General features: G+C 37.9%; 1 protein-coding gene across 15 annotated transcripts in view; it reads right to left on the bottom strand.

The window, feature by feature from the left end:
- Positions 1-5,890: 5,890 nt before the first annotated feature.
- The window catches only part of LOC127508722 (NACHT, LRR and PYD domains-containing protein 12-like), a 39,702-nt gene continuing 31,258 nt past the window's right edge, over positions 5,891-14,334 (bottom strand). For 4 of the 15 annotated variants that reach the window (XM_051886983.1, XM_051886981.1, XM_051886978.1 and 1 more), the window contains 8 exons: positions 10,922-11,095; positions 10,371-10,544; positions 9,939-10,112; positions 9,439-9,612; positions 9,104-9,265; positions 8,562-8,663; positions 7,858-7,924; positions 5,891-7,652 (listed from right to left, as the gene is read on the bottom strand). In XM_051886983.1, coding sequence (XP_051742943.1) covers positions 7,888-7,924; positions 8,562-8,663; positions 9,104-9,265; positions 9,439-9,612; positions 9,939-10,112; positions 10,371-10,544; positions 10,922-11,095 — 997 coding nt within the window. In that variant the 3' untranslated portion in view covers positions 5,891-7,652; positions 7,858-7,887. Of the gene's footprint in view, positions 7,653-7,857; positions 7,925-8,561; positions 8,664-9,099; positions 9,266-9,438; positions 9,613-9,938; positions 10,113-10,370; positions 10,725-10,815; positions 11,096-14,334 lie in introns of those variants that run through there. The other 11 variants (XM_051886988.1, XM_051886984.1, XM_051886980.1 and 8 more) reach the window with 10 other exon arrangements.

A 14,334-nucleotide genomic window follows, 5' to 3' on the forward strand; every position in this document is an offset into this window, starting at 1 on the left:
ATAGTTTATTAAATGGTTTATTAGTATGATGTTTACTGATCTTGGTCTTTTATGTCACTGTCTTAAGCTATACATTACACAAGCATTAAGCTATAAACATGTAGCCTATAGGCTATTTCCACAACACAAAGTCAATCCCTATTGAATTAATTTCTAATCATTCTAAATAACTTGCTAATATTCATGAATATTCATTAAGAATATCGACAAACTTTAGGCTATTTTAGGCTGTATTTGTCTAGATTGGCAATATGTGGCTAATATTTAGGCTACTTTTTATATTTTTTCCAATACATATAATCTTTTAAACATTATTATTATTTTTTTAACTCTGCATTTGTGCAATAAAATTAACTTGAATGAATATTATAACAAAATGTAGCAATTTTAGGCAGGTTTTTTTTTTTTTTTTTTTTTTTTTGGCTTAAAATATAGGTTAGCTAATGAATGCCAATATAATTTATGTTTATTTTATAATTATATTTTGTATAGAACAATTTAAAGGATTTGTTGTGGAAATAGCCTAAAATACATGGAAATAGCCTAAAATACATGTTTAGCTTATTTTTTGTAAAAATTTGGCAAAGGGGCATTTTAATCCCATAGGGGGGCACCACTACGTAGGCTATTTTAGTTTCCCTCGCGCTACAAATCTTTTCAATTTAATGGTATTCAGAAAAATAGAACAAGAATGAAAAATATAATATATAAACGTGAAGCCAAAACGAATTAATTAAAGCTAAACTGAAATAGAAACCCATTTGGCATAAATCCAAATGTTTTCATATGCACTATGTATTTGGATGCTAAATAGCCTATAGCAAATTTATTTTTTATAGCAATAATTTATTATTTAAACGCTCTGATTATACGCAGACTATTTAAAATGAGCAGTGAAACTTTTTCTATATTTGGTTGAATGTATTTCATTTTGACAATAAACTGGCTGCAATGTCAAGTAGCCTAGCTAAAACTGAGCTTTGTGTGTGCAGTGAGGCGCCGGCGCGTTTACTTGAAATTTCTTATAAAAGCGGAAATAACTTAAAATACTCAAACATTTATGGTCATAAGAGTAACACCATTCGAATCTGCGAAGGTATAACTATTATTTTTGTACACTCACAATAACATTGCTTGAAAAATAAAGACAAGCAATTCCTTTCCGTGAAATTGTTTCTCAAAAATGAGTCGAAACTCATCATAGATGGTCTACTTGTCGCAGTTTTTTTCTTTTATTTTCTTAATATGTTATTTAAATTTAATATATTTTGTGTATGCCTAGCTATATAGGAATAAGCTATTAATTCCTTTTATAAGATTTTATCTTGTTTTTTCTCCGTTCACAGAAGCGCTGCATGTGATACAATGAATTCTCGTGTTTTGTTGTTTCTTGTGCATATAGCCTAGGCTAAAACTAAACCCCTGGGATTTTTTTTTTCTTCATTCTAATTTCGTTTAGCCTAATTCTAATTTAACATAATCTTGTCGGTTAATGAAAGGATCGCATCGGTTGAAAGTCAGGGGGGGAAAAAGGAAATTATATTGAAAATATCATTTTCAACTAATATTTATATTTTCTTATATTTCAGGCTTATTTCGATTAGCATAAATATTTTTAATAGTTTTATTTTTTTTAGTTAACTATAGGCTAATATCCTTGCCTAGGCAAAACATCCACAGAACTGCGGTACAGTCATTTTTCCAGCTGTTTAAGCCACGAATATTTACAAATATTCACGAATTATTTAATGCCGTCTGAGACACAATCTCAGGCCAGGAGTCTCAGACTCATCGAGGCCAATAAATACAGCTGCAAACATAATATACATAAGGGTACTTTTAAGAATAATGACACAAATGTTGGAAAAGTAATGTAGACCTTTTATGACTTAAACTCCACTTTCATTTATCAGTTTTATTTTGATAAATAAGTCTATGATATAAGTCTATATCTGTAGCGCCAGGCCTGTTTACCAGTAGGCTATTTTAGCTACATTATTTTTGAATGTAGGCCTATAATAAAATGAGACTGAAACACCAATGAAAATTAGGCCTATCTGAGATTTTTTTTTTCTCTCAAAAACTTAATTCTGACTTGGTGCATGTGACAATCAGTTGCGAGTTATTTTCCAGAAAATAAGGAATGCTGATAAAATTTAGCTTTATTAGGCTATTAGAAACTGCATATACGCCAATAAAACAATAATATTATGTTCATTACTCTGCACTGTCATCGATGCAGGCATCGAAAAGTATTTTACACTATATTTGCTTCTGCTTCTCGAGTGCGGAAGTGTGATAAAGGCACTGATCTAGGCTATATAAATTCTCTATTATAGATCAGATAAAGGTATTTTTCGTACACATCACGTACAAAATATGTGGTTTTAATGAGATAATATGTCGTTTTAATGACATAAATATGTCGTTTGAATGACATATGTCGTTTGAACAAGAAAAGATGTCGTTTGAATGACACGTTTTAACGAGAAAATATGTCGTTTAAACGACATAATTGAGTGGAAAAAATATGTATGTGGCAGCAATGTGCCACCGTATGATAGAATCTGTTAAATGTAATTTGTAGATTAATGTATTTGATTAATTTTAAATCAGCATGGTCAAATTAATTTTTGATTATTTAACACTGAAATTAATTCGAACCACTGCAGAAACTCTCCTCAGTTCACAATTCATATAATTGATATTTTTTATTGTATTTCTAATCCAAAGAAACTCTCCAACCCTGCTAATTTTGTCAGGTATTCAGCAGCCTACAAGTTCACTGATTCAGTGATTTTTTTTTTTTTTTTAAATCTCATTCTTTCTGTTAACTGAGTACATAACGCTTAGTCATACATTTAAATTTCAGTTTTCACAGTTATTTATTCAAGTCTCTCAAGTCTTTCACAGTTATTTATTCAATTCTCTCTCTCACTCACACACACACTATAGTGATCGTCTTAAAAGACCAGTGGGAAAGGTTAGACATATTATGGTATATATATTGGGAACACCAAACTCCGTGTCAACATACTGTATGACTTGTAATCCCTCAAGTGTCATACATTAGAGGCGAAGCTTCGCAGCAGCACTAATTATAGTTAAATATAACACATTTCTTATTTAAATATCAGCAATATCAGCGAGTGGCTGATATAAGCTTATAAAGTGGGATGATTTGACAATGCCTTACCGACTCAGAAATAAGGCCGTCCCGAAGACGGTGCGGTTTGACCAATCAGATGAAAGGGACGTTTCAGCGCTGCCCACATGTGCGAATGAAATATCAAAGCCATAAACCGATTTGTAAATCTCAAACGAAAAATGGGAAAACGAGTCAATCTCATTTTCCATTTGTTAAACAAAACGAAAAAACGAATAAACAAGCTGTCTATTCATTTCTCGTTATTCTATTCCAAATAGGAAATGAAATGATCAAAACGTACATGGACCAGAAACAATAGCTACAACATGTCACAGTTGTAATATAAATCTAGTGAAAATATATTCCCTTAATAGATTAGGCCTATAAATTCTACAAGTTAGCCAAATTTACCACAATTAATACAATAAAACGTGATAAATTCTAGTAAGGGTGAGTCATGAATAGTTTAAAAATAGTTTAAAAAGGCTTTCTAATAAATGTTGGCGCAAGATGACATCAGTCTTCATCAGTCTTTTGTTCATTTTGTTCATCAGTCTCTAGATCATGTTTGACTTTCTATAGCGTTTTAAAGTGTTTAACTCTCAATAGAATTCAAATGGATTTGAAGACACAAAACGATCGGTTTGTGCGAGAAACCGTACAGTATTTATATCATTTTTTACCTCTAATACACCACTATGTCCAACTGCCTTGAGCATCCGGTATGTGAGGTCTGAATGCACTCTGACACCGGAAGTGATCTCTTGCACTCATTGACGTATACGTGCGAGAGATCACTTCCAGCATCACAGCTCACACCTCACACACCGGATGCCGTGCGCAAGGCAGTTGGACATAGTGGTGTATTAGAGGTAAAAAATGATATAAATAATGTTCGGTTTCTCGCACAAACCGATCGTTTCGTGTCTTAGGACATCAGTGTGTCGTCACGAGCCGCAGGGTTTAATTTGGATTTGTCTGTGCATGTTTTTTTTTTACTCTCATAGATGGAGTTCCCATTGACATGCATTATACAAGTGACAGACTGCAACGGTTGGAGTTAAAAATCATCATTTGTGTTCTACTGAAGAAACAAAGTCACCTACCTTATCTGCTTGCCCTGGGGGCATGAACATCAAATGTTCATTTTTGGGTGAACTATCCCTTTAAAGGGGAAGTTAACATTACAATAGATTATGGACTTTCGAAGCAAAAAAACAAGTGGGTATATGCAAATACTGATCCTTAAAAGTCGTAATATGCAAACAGCCCTGGGCAAAAAGTAAGTATGCGGCATATACGTGCGTATGGCCCCGACTACACCACTGGAGTGAACCAAACTCAAAAGGAAACCAAGGTTGTTAGTTAACCAGAGGTGTTTTCATTGCTTTTACACCATTTTGTCCAGCAGATGTTGCCAGTGTGAGGTGTTCTGAGTGCTTCGAAATCATTTTGTGAATCAATTGGTTCAAAGTGGATGTTTTCACTCATCCACACATTTTAAGCATGTATGTTTTGTTTATATAGCCTATCTGTCTATCAAAAAAACTTTTAAGACGAAATGACATATTCTGCTGCTTCTCCAGTGAGCATGATCAGTAAGGATATTAATCCATCCAAATATATTAAATAATCAAGTACATTCCAAACACAATGATTTAGGTCGCTGTGATTTGGCCGAGTAAGATACTGTCCTCCAGCTTCACAGACAAGGCTTAAGCTAGTCCTAGACTAAAATGCATGTTTGAGCCGTTTTAACTGAAAGCAAATTGCATTGACATATCTTAAAATAAGTCAGTGCCATTTTTTTGTCTCAAAATACACACCAGTAATGTTTTTTTTTTTTCCCTGGTGTACTTTTATAGAAGCTACTTAAATATCCTAACTGAACTAAGGTCTAATCCTGGTTTAGGCTAAGCCCTGTCTTTGAAACCGGGCCTACATGTTATGTTCCTGGATCAGCATCTTTCGTTGATCCTGGAACAACATTCCTGTCCAAAAACAATCCTGACCCTATCCCTAAACCTACCCATAACTGACCCCTAAAATCAGAGGGAAATGATAGGTGAAAAACACTGATGTAGAAACCCTGGTTTTAAGCCTAAACTTGACATAAACTCTAAACTTTTTCCTCAAATCTGATTGGTTGATTGGAATGTTGGTTGGTGAAATCAAGTTCGTCAATGAAGGTCTTTAACTTTCTTAAAGAGATTTTAAAGAGATTCCATAAGGCAAACTTTGATGCTTATAGATTGATATAATTCAGATGGCAAGGCCTAAGTAGATCGTAGAACTATTGCCACCAATGATCTCTAAGATCAGCTTAGAGAAGATTTCTAAGATCACAATGCTTTGAGAAACAAAGTCCAGTATGATTTCATTGCTCATATGGTTTTGTTTAACATCTACTGTACAACTTCATCTTTATTTAAGAAGGAGAATCTCTCTGCATCTGCTCATGTAGTTTCAATAATACAACAGGCAAGTGAACTTTTCAAACAAAAACAATTGTTGTTAACTTTGAAAGAGACACAAATGCTGTTAACTGGTAAAATGTTTAGTTAGTCTGTCTAGAAGAGACTCCATCCACAGAAAAAAGACAATATACTGTAGATCTGTGCATTAAAAACAGACAGACACATTGTAACACTCCAGTTAATATACCAGGTGGATACACTAAATAAAGGGAATTACAGTGCCACTGAAGCAGTTCAAGAAATAATAACAAACAGGAGACAAATGTTCATTATTAAACCCAAGTGTATTTACAACTCAAACCGTGTACACACAGATAAACAACATTAAGAAATCCCAAGCAAAAAATGTAATGTGTGTGTGTGTGTAAAAAGTCACGGAGTCCAGTGTGTAAAAAAGATTAATGATAGGATCGGCCTCACCAAAGCGGCAGCCTCCCCCAGTTTCTATTGAAGCCAGTACGGAAGTGACTTAAACTGCAATTCATCGACTGGCCACTAGGGACAGGCTCCAAAAGAGAGCAGAATCTCATTGAGTCCCATTTTAAAATGCCCAACTTTACAGCATAAAAAACATGTTTACAACCTGGATCAAATTGTGGTTTTGGTCTATATAGCTCATATTGCCCTTCAAGACAACTGTGAGGGGGGTGAATTTTTTTATAACTCATCCATTTAAATTATATTAAGCCTTAAAGTTCTGCATAATTAAGGGTGTGGTCACTTGAGTGACAGGTCAATTGCCGCTGTTGTCTGTGAGCCGTCATGTTACCTCAGCTAATTTCCGCCGCTGAATTTGGCATCTCTGCCGTGTTTGTGCTTTTTTCGGGATTATTTCATGCAATTATCAAATAATATGGCTTGCTGTGCGCTTATATGTTTGAGACAGATGTGCGTCTGTGTACATGTGCACGCATGCAGAAGATAAACAGAACACACATTGTTGGATCGTCTTTGCATTGGCTAAAAGTTTTGTCCGCCAGATTTACTACAATGACAATGGCTGGAGAATATGTCTCTCAAGACACCACAAAATCCGACAGCACTGCTTGGATATTATAACTAAACTGTTGCACTATTTTGAAAAATTATACTTTGGATGCAGGCTCATTTGTTTGTGAGAGTCTAATGTTTATGATCACATACAGTTTACAACAAACGCTGCTCATACTGCATAATTTCTTGAAGAACGATGATGGAGAGCAGATCATTCAGAAGAAATGTGATGCAAACAATGGATAATATATCAATATTTTGTGGATTTAAAGCGTTTGTGAACAAAAAGTGCTGTTGGATGTTTTTTAATGGACGGTTATCATGAACATTTTACCCAAGTGCGACAGATTGGATTCATCTCGCGATCGCTATTTCACTACAAAGGTATGAAGTCCCATTTTGATTTTGCGTGTTATTTACACACCCGACACAAATTACAATATTACTGCTGCTGGAGCATCTATATCGTAAAAATGACACTGTAGATTGACAGTAAACCTTGAGAACTTTCAAATGATAAAGCTTATATATTAACATTTTAGGTAGTATTTATAGATATATAGCTCCTTAGCCTGCTAACATGATCACGTCGAGCTAGATGGGCGTGGGTTCAGCAACCAGGCACCTCAGCTCCAACCACGTCCCGTCTCTTTGCCCATTTTTAGTTACCCGGGAGTGACATGATGAATTTATGTATGAATTCTTACTGACCATTGATACTATAAATAAGCTTCCCCTTATGTGGCAACACTACAACATAACTAACTTTACATAAAATAAAGCAGAATAACAATAAACAAATATATTCTGTGCATAAAATGTAAGAGATAATGCAAATGTTTGAACTAACATGTGGACTTTATATCTATTGATTCATTTATGTGCTATACTTGATACTATATACTTAAGATTAAAAATATTTTAATCATTATGGATGAGTTCAATCCAAACATTATTATATATGTAGGCCTGATACTGAAGAGCCTGAAGATTTCTGCTGACAGACTCATCTGAGCTTCTTCCTCCTGTTTCACCTTTAAATAAAACAAAACCATCATTTGATTGAATACTAAAGCAACATTAATCATTCAATATCACATATTTCTGATACTCATGCTAACACACATGCTGCTTTATTTAACTGTAAAGAGTCTCTTCCATCTGTATGAAACACATTTACACATTAATCACACATTTATTTCTCCTCATAAACAGTAGTGTGACTCTTCTGTGGATCACCTGATGATTACTGATCCTCTCATGATGATTTCAAACAATGACATTTGGAGATTGATCTCTATCTGTGCTGTAAGGAAGAACAGAAGAGAAAACAATCAGTGTTCAGTGGAACAAAGTGCAAAATGAGTTACTATTAGTTCCTACAAGTCTATTTTCAAACGGAAATGATTCACTTCTACTGACACAGTTAAAGGGGTGGTTGATTATGATTTGACTTTTTTAACTTTAGTTAGTGTGTAATGTTGCTGTTTGAGCATAAACAACATCTGCAAAGTTACAACGCTCAAAGTTCAATACAAAGGGTGATATTTTCTTTTACAGAAATCGCTTTTTAAGGACTACAACAAACGGCTGGAGGGACTACAACAAGCTTCTTCCTGGGTTAGTGACATTACTAACCCTAAAATTTACATAAACCCCGCCCCCAAGAACACGCAACAAAGGGGGCGGGGCCATGTTATTGCAATACAATACATAACACAAATGCAATAGCATGTCATGAACGCAGGATGACAACATAACTTATAACCGTAATTAAACTAAACTATAACTGTTCTATCTTCATGCAGCATATATTCTCTAGCTCTGTAGGATTTTACAACAGTTCCCACATGAGTGATTTATAGATTATCATGACAGAATATGCTAATCAATTACTTTAAAATAGTTTACTCCACATCAGCTACATAAATTCATCAACTAACCATTCAGAAACGTCCAGTTTCATTCTACATGTTGTCACTTCTTCTTGAGTCTCTCCATCATTGTATCTGACTCCGGTTTGAACATAAAAGGCTGAACAGTTTCTGAAATTTTCAGTGAGTCTGTGTGAGGTAATCGCAGTGTTTTACGTCAAAACACTGCTTCAAAGCTTTATGAATCTTTTGTTTCGAATCAGTGGTTCAGATCGCGTAAACGAAGCCTTGTTTACTGAAATCAAGTGACTTTGGCGCTCCGAACCACTGATCCGAAAAAAAAGATTTGTAAAGCTTCATTCTGTAAATCTAAACATGCACACTCTGGAGACACCAGAGACTTATATTACATCTTGTAAAAGTGGCATTATATGACCCCTTTAATAAAGCAGGTGTTGTTGTATAAAGCTGTGACAGTGTGATTTTGTTCTCACACAAACCCTTTGTTGCAATAAAGCTTAATGATAATTTATTTTCATAAATTTCTGAAAGGTTTGTTAACATATCAGAAGTAAATGAAGATCTTTAATATCACAGTGATGTTTGCTCACCTCAGGACACAGTTTGAGTTTCGTAGCATGTCACTGAGCCGCTGCTTTGAGTCTCCTATCATATTCTGTTTCAGATTAAGCTCTTTTAAAAACTGCAGTGCTTTTAAGTTAGTCAAACACTGAGTTAAAGAAGAAACATCTGTAATGCCACAGTTCTGTAGACTAGAAAGACAGAAACAGAGGAAGAGAGATCATCTTACAAACAAATCAATATGAAAAATTTTACACAAATATAATGTGAACTCAGACTCACTGTGAGATATTATAAAGTGTTTTAGTTTAAACTGTTGAAGTGATTTTCAGCATTTTGATTCTTGTATGTGAATGTTACTGACCTCAATCTCTCCAGTTTACAGTATGAATCCTTCAGTACGTCACATAAGTGCTTCACTCCTGTGTTTCCTAGTTTATTCCCACTCAGGTTCAGCTCTCTCAGGTGTGACCGGTTTGATTTCAGAGCTGAAGTCAGGATGACACACTGTTTCTCTGCAATACTGCAGTAACTCAGACTAAAGACAGACATAACAGTAGTTCACATCTATGATGATCATCTTATTGAAGAGCTTCAGCAGCATTTAGTTTCCAAGTCTGTTCTGAAACCCAGTCACACTAGTTCTGTGTGCTGGAAGATTCTGTGTGCTGGAAGATACTGTTTCTTCTCTTTCATTTTAACTATTTATTTCATGTCTTTATTCTTTATTCTCTGTTAAAAAGGCAGATTTCTGCATGTACACAATCAAAGCAGTGCACTGTTATAAACTGAAACATAAGCTCTGTCTTAAAATAAATAAACTTCAATCACACTTTAACTGCTGTACAGTATAATGATACTAACTCTAGTTTCTCCAGCTTGAATTGTGGGTTCATCAGTAGATCACTGAGGTTTTTCACTCCAGAGACTCCTAGTTTATTCACGCTCAGGCTCAGTTTTCTCAGGTGTGACGGGTTTGATTTCAGAGCTGAAGTCACATCTGAACAACCTTCATCTGTCATACAACAGTCACTTAACCTACATTAGCAGAGAGCAGAAAATAAGACAGAAGAAAAAACTCTTTATTCTGTAAAGTCACATTATCATAAGCAAATAAAACAGAGGAAGAGAGATCATCATCTTTATTTCATCAGATCACAAAATACTAATTTGAAAATGTTGCACAAATATAATGTGAACTCAGACTCATTGTGAGATATTGAGTATAAAGTGTTTTAGCTTAAACTGTTGAAGTGATTTTCAGCATTTTGATTCTTGTATGTGAATGTTACTGACCTCAATCTCTCCAGTTTACAGTGTGAATCCTTCAGTACATCACATAAGTGCTCAATTCCTGTGTTTTCTAGTTTATTCCCATTCAAGTCCAGCTCTCTCAGGTGTGACGGGTTTGATTTCAGAGCTGAAGTCAGGATGACACACTGTTTCTCTGTAATACTGCAAACACTCAGACTGAAGACAGAGAAATAACAATAGTTCACATCTATGATGATCATCTTATTTAAGAGCTTCAGCAGCCTTTAGTTTCCAATAGTCTGTTCTGAAACCCAGTCACACTAGTTCTGTGTGCTGGAAGATACGGTTTCTTCGCTTTCATTTTTAGAGAGAAAGCGCTGCAGGTATCGGTGCATACTGCAGAAAAGGGATATTGAACTGTTTAACATATTTTAACAGAGAAATTAGAAAAATTATATTTTGACAGCACTGTTAAGAAACCTCAAACCTGAAAGATTCGGGGCTTTTGGAAAAACATTCGGGGCTCCCTTAGCCCACCCCTAGCTCCGCCCCTGAATCACACTGTAACTGCTGTACAGTATAATGATACTAACTCTAGTTTCTCCAGCTTGAATTGTGGGTTCATCAGTAGATCACTGAGGTTTTTCACTCCAGAATCTCCTAGTTCATTCCAGCTCAGGTCCAGCTCTCTCAGGTGTGACGGGTTTGATTTCAGAGCTGAAGTCACATCAGAACAACCTTCTTTTGTCATATCACAGTCACTTAACCTACATTAACAGAAAGAGACAGAGAGCGCACAGAAAATAAGAGAGAAGAAAACCCTTCAATCTGTAAAATCACATCATCTTCATGAGCAAATAAAACAAACAGAGGAAGAGAGATCATCTTTATTTCACCAAATCACAAAATACTTAGGTGAATATGTTGCACAAATATAATGTGAACTCAGACTCATTGTGAGATATTGAGTATTAAGTCCTGGTTTCACAGACAGTGCTTAGATTAAGCCAGGATTAGGCCTTAGTTCAAATAGGGTATTTAAGTTGCTTTTATAAATGTACACTAGAAAAAAAACATTACTTGTGTGCATCTTGAGACAAAACAATAGCACTGACATGTTTTAAGATACGTCAGTACAAGTTGCTTTCAGTTAAAACAGTTCAAACCGTCTCTGGTTATGACTATAACCATGGTTCCCTGAGAGAGGGAACGAGACACTGCGTCCCGAAAGGGGCGCTATGGGAACGCCCTCAGCGTGAATGCGTCTGATGCACGTGTGTCAACTAGTCCAATGGCGAGAGTGAACGTCACTGGTGGGTGACGTCACGACCAGGAAAGGATAAATACACATCCGGAAAGACCGGCTTCAGCTTAAATTGCCGAAGCAAATCGATCACAGGAATGCAGGGAGTATGGCAACGCGACGCAGTGTCTCGTTCCCTCTCTCAGGGAACCATGGTTATAGTCATAACCAGAGACGTTCCCTTTCGAGGGAACTCGCACTGCGTCCCGAAAGGGGCGCTATGGGAACGATATCCCAAAACGCCATAATTCCAAAATGCCTGTCCGTGTGAAACTGTGGCACACTAAGACGAGAGCACTGATGAGCCTGGAGCTGCGTCCAGGTCGAGATATATCATCTCACAACGTGAGTGGCGAGGATCAGCCCACCACATCACAGACTTCCTTGAGGAAAACCCCCAACAACAAGGCCGTGGAAGCCACCATACTCCTAGAAGAGTGAGCTCTGACAGACAGTGGATACTGCTGACCAGAGACCTCATACGCAAGTGACAGTCTCAACTATCCACTTGCTAACCATGGACGCAGGGAGACCCCTTATAGCGCGGTCCAAAACAAACAGTTGATCTGAAGTCCTCCACAGGGCAGCTCTGTGGACATTAGGTGTCCAGTGCTCACACTGGACACACAAGATTCAACTTTTCCTGGTCTGGATCTGAGAACAGAGGACAGAAAGCTTGCAGCACTATAGGCCGTGGAATATTGGTCAGAACCTTAGGTATATAACCCGGTAGGGTAAAGGAACACTTGACCATCCCTGGTGCACACTCAAGGCACATAGGGGATACAGATAGGGCCTAAAGGTCTCCTACTCTTTTTAGGGGAGAACCCAAGCAGGAACCCTAGAGCATGCTGCAGGCCTCAGCCTCAGAGTGCCACGAAGGAAACGATACCTCAAAGGGTTATACCCCACAATTATACCATCCACAGGGACATGGAATGCAGAAATACGAGGATAGTTTCCTTGTGGCTGGAGTTCTGGAGTAAAGTATGGTTTCCACAACCTCGGTTGAGAGACCAGATACCATGAGTTGGGCCCCCTCAAGGGCCAAACCCACAGGTTCAATACTTCTGGGCGGGGTGAAAAATCAAACCCTTCACCTGAGATAGAAGGTCTCTCCTGATCAGAATCTCAGAGGGAGAGTCGTCGAGGAGAAACACAAGTTCCAAGAACCATATCAGACTTGGCCAGTAAGGTGCTACACTAACAGACTTATTCCTTCCCGGCGAATTTTGTCCAGAACTCCTGGGAGCAGAACAATTGGGGGAAAAATATACAGACATGGCCCCGGCCATGTCTGTACCATGGCATCCAGTCCAAGAGGAACTGGATGTGTAAGGGATAACCACAGTGGACAGTGCGCCGTATCCTGAGACGCGAAAGATCCACTTCCACGTGGCTATAAATCTCCCATATAAGCTTCACCACTTTGGGGTGAAGTCTCCATTCCCCTGGCCTCAGCCCCTGTCTCGACAGGACGTCTGCTCCTATATTCTAGGTCCCTGGAATAAGATTGTTCTCACAGAGAGCATCTTTCCCAGGGACCACAGGAGGATCTGGTGTGGCAGATAGTGGGCGCGAGCGCAGACCCCCCTGTTGATTTATACAAGAAACCATCGATGCATTGTCTGTCCAGACAGCTCGATGACCTCTCAGGTCTGGGAGGAAGAACTTCAATGCATTGAACACTGCCATCATCTCCAGGCAATTATGTGCCACGAAAGATGACTCCTCCACAGCCCTTGAGCTGAGCGGCCTTCCATTACCACTCCCCAGCCTGTGAGAGAAACATCTATCATGAGAGTGACTCAATGATATTAAGCTCCTAACACAGGGCCCTGGGACAGGAACCAACTTTTCTTCCATATAACCAAGGCGCGGAGACACCGCCGTGTGATCTTGATCATACGAAGTGGGTTCCCCCTCAGGGACAACCCTTGGTCCTGAGCCACTACTGTAAGGGTCTCATGAACAGCAGGCCAAAAGGTATCACCATTGGACGCAGCTGCCACCAGACCCAACAGTTTTAGAAAACTGTTTTACAGTGAGTGACTGGCCTAGATATATCTCCTGTGTGACTGAAAAGATTGCAGAAATACGAGTGGGCGACAGAACGGCCCGCAGCGTCACTGAATCCATACCATGCCCAGGAAGGTGGTTCTCTGTAATGGAGAAAGCACACTCTTCTTGGCGTTCAGCCACAACCCCAATTTTTATATGAGTAAGAACGACATCTCGATGTCGAACTGACCATCTGTTCTGACTGCGCTAATATTAGCCAGTCATCTAATCAGTTCAGAATGCGTATGCCCTGCAGCCTGAGCAAGGCCAAAGCTGCATCTACGCATTTCATGAACGTGTGGGGTGATAGAGCTAGACCGAATGGAAGAACCTAATATTGGTATACTTTGCCTCTGAAAGCAAACCTGAGGAACTTCCTATGCTGTGGAAGGATAGAGACATGGAAGTATGCATCCTTTAGAACTATCATGACAAACCAGTCCTCGGATCTGGTTTAGCGTCAACATTTTGAACCCAAGTCTCCTGACTGAACAATTCAAATGATTAAGATCTAATATAGGACGCAACCCTCCATCCTTCTTTGGAACAAAATAGTAGCGGCCCTAAAAACCCTAACTCTCTGCTGGGAGGAGGAACCCATTTTGTAGCTCCTTTCGCAAAAGAGTTTACTTTCTGTTCCAT

This window comes from Ctenopharyngodon idella, chromosome 3, assembly GCF_019924925.1.
Source record: "Ctenopharyngodon idella isolate HZGC_01 chromosome 3, HZGC01, whole genome shotgun sequence".
NCBI lineage: Eukaryota > Metazoa > Chordata > Actinopteri > Cypriniformes > Xenocyprididae > Ctenopharyngodon > Ctenopharyngodon idella.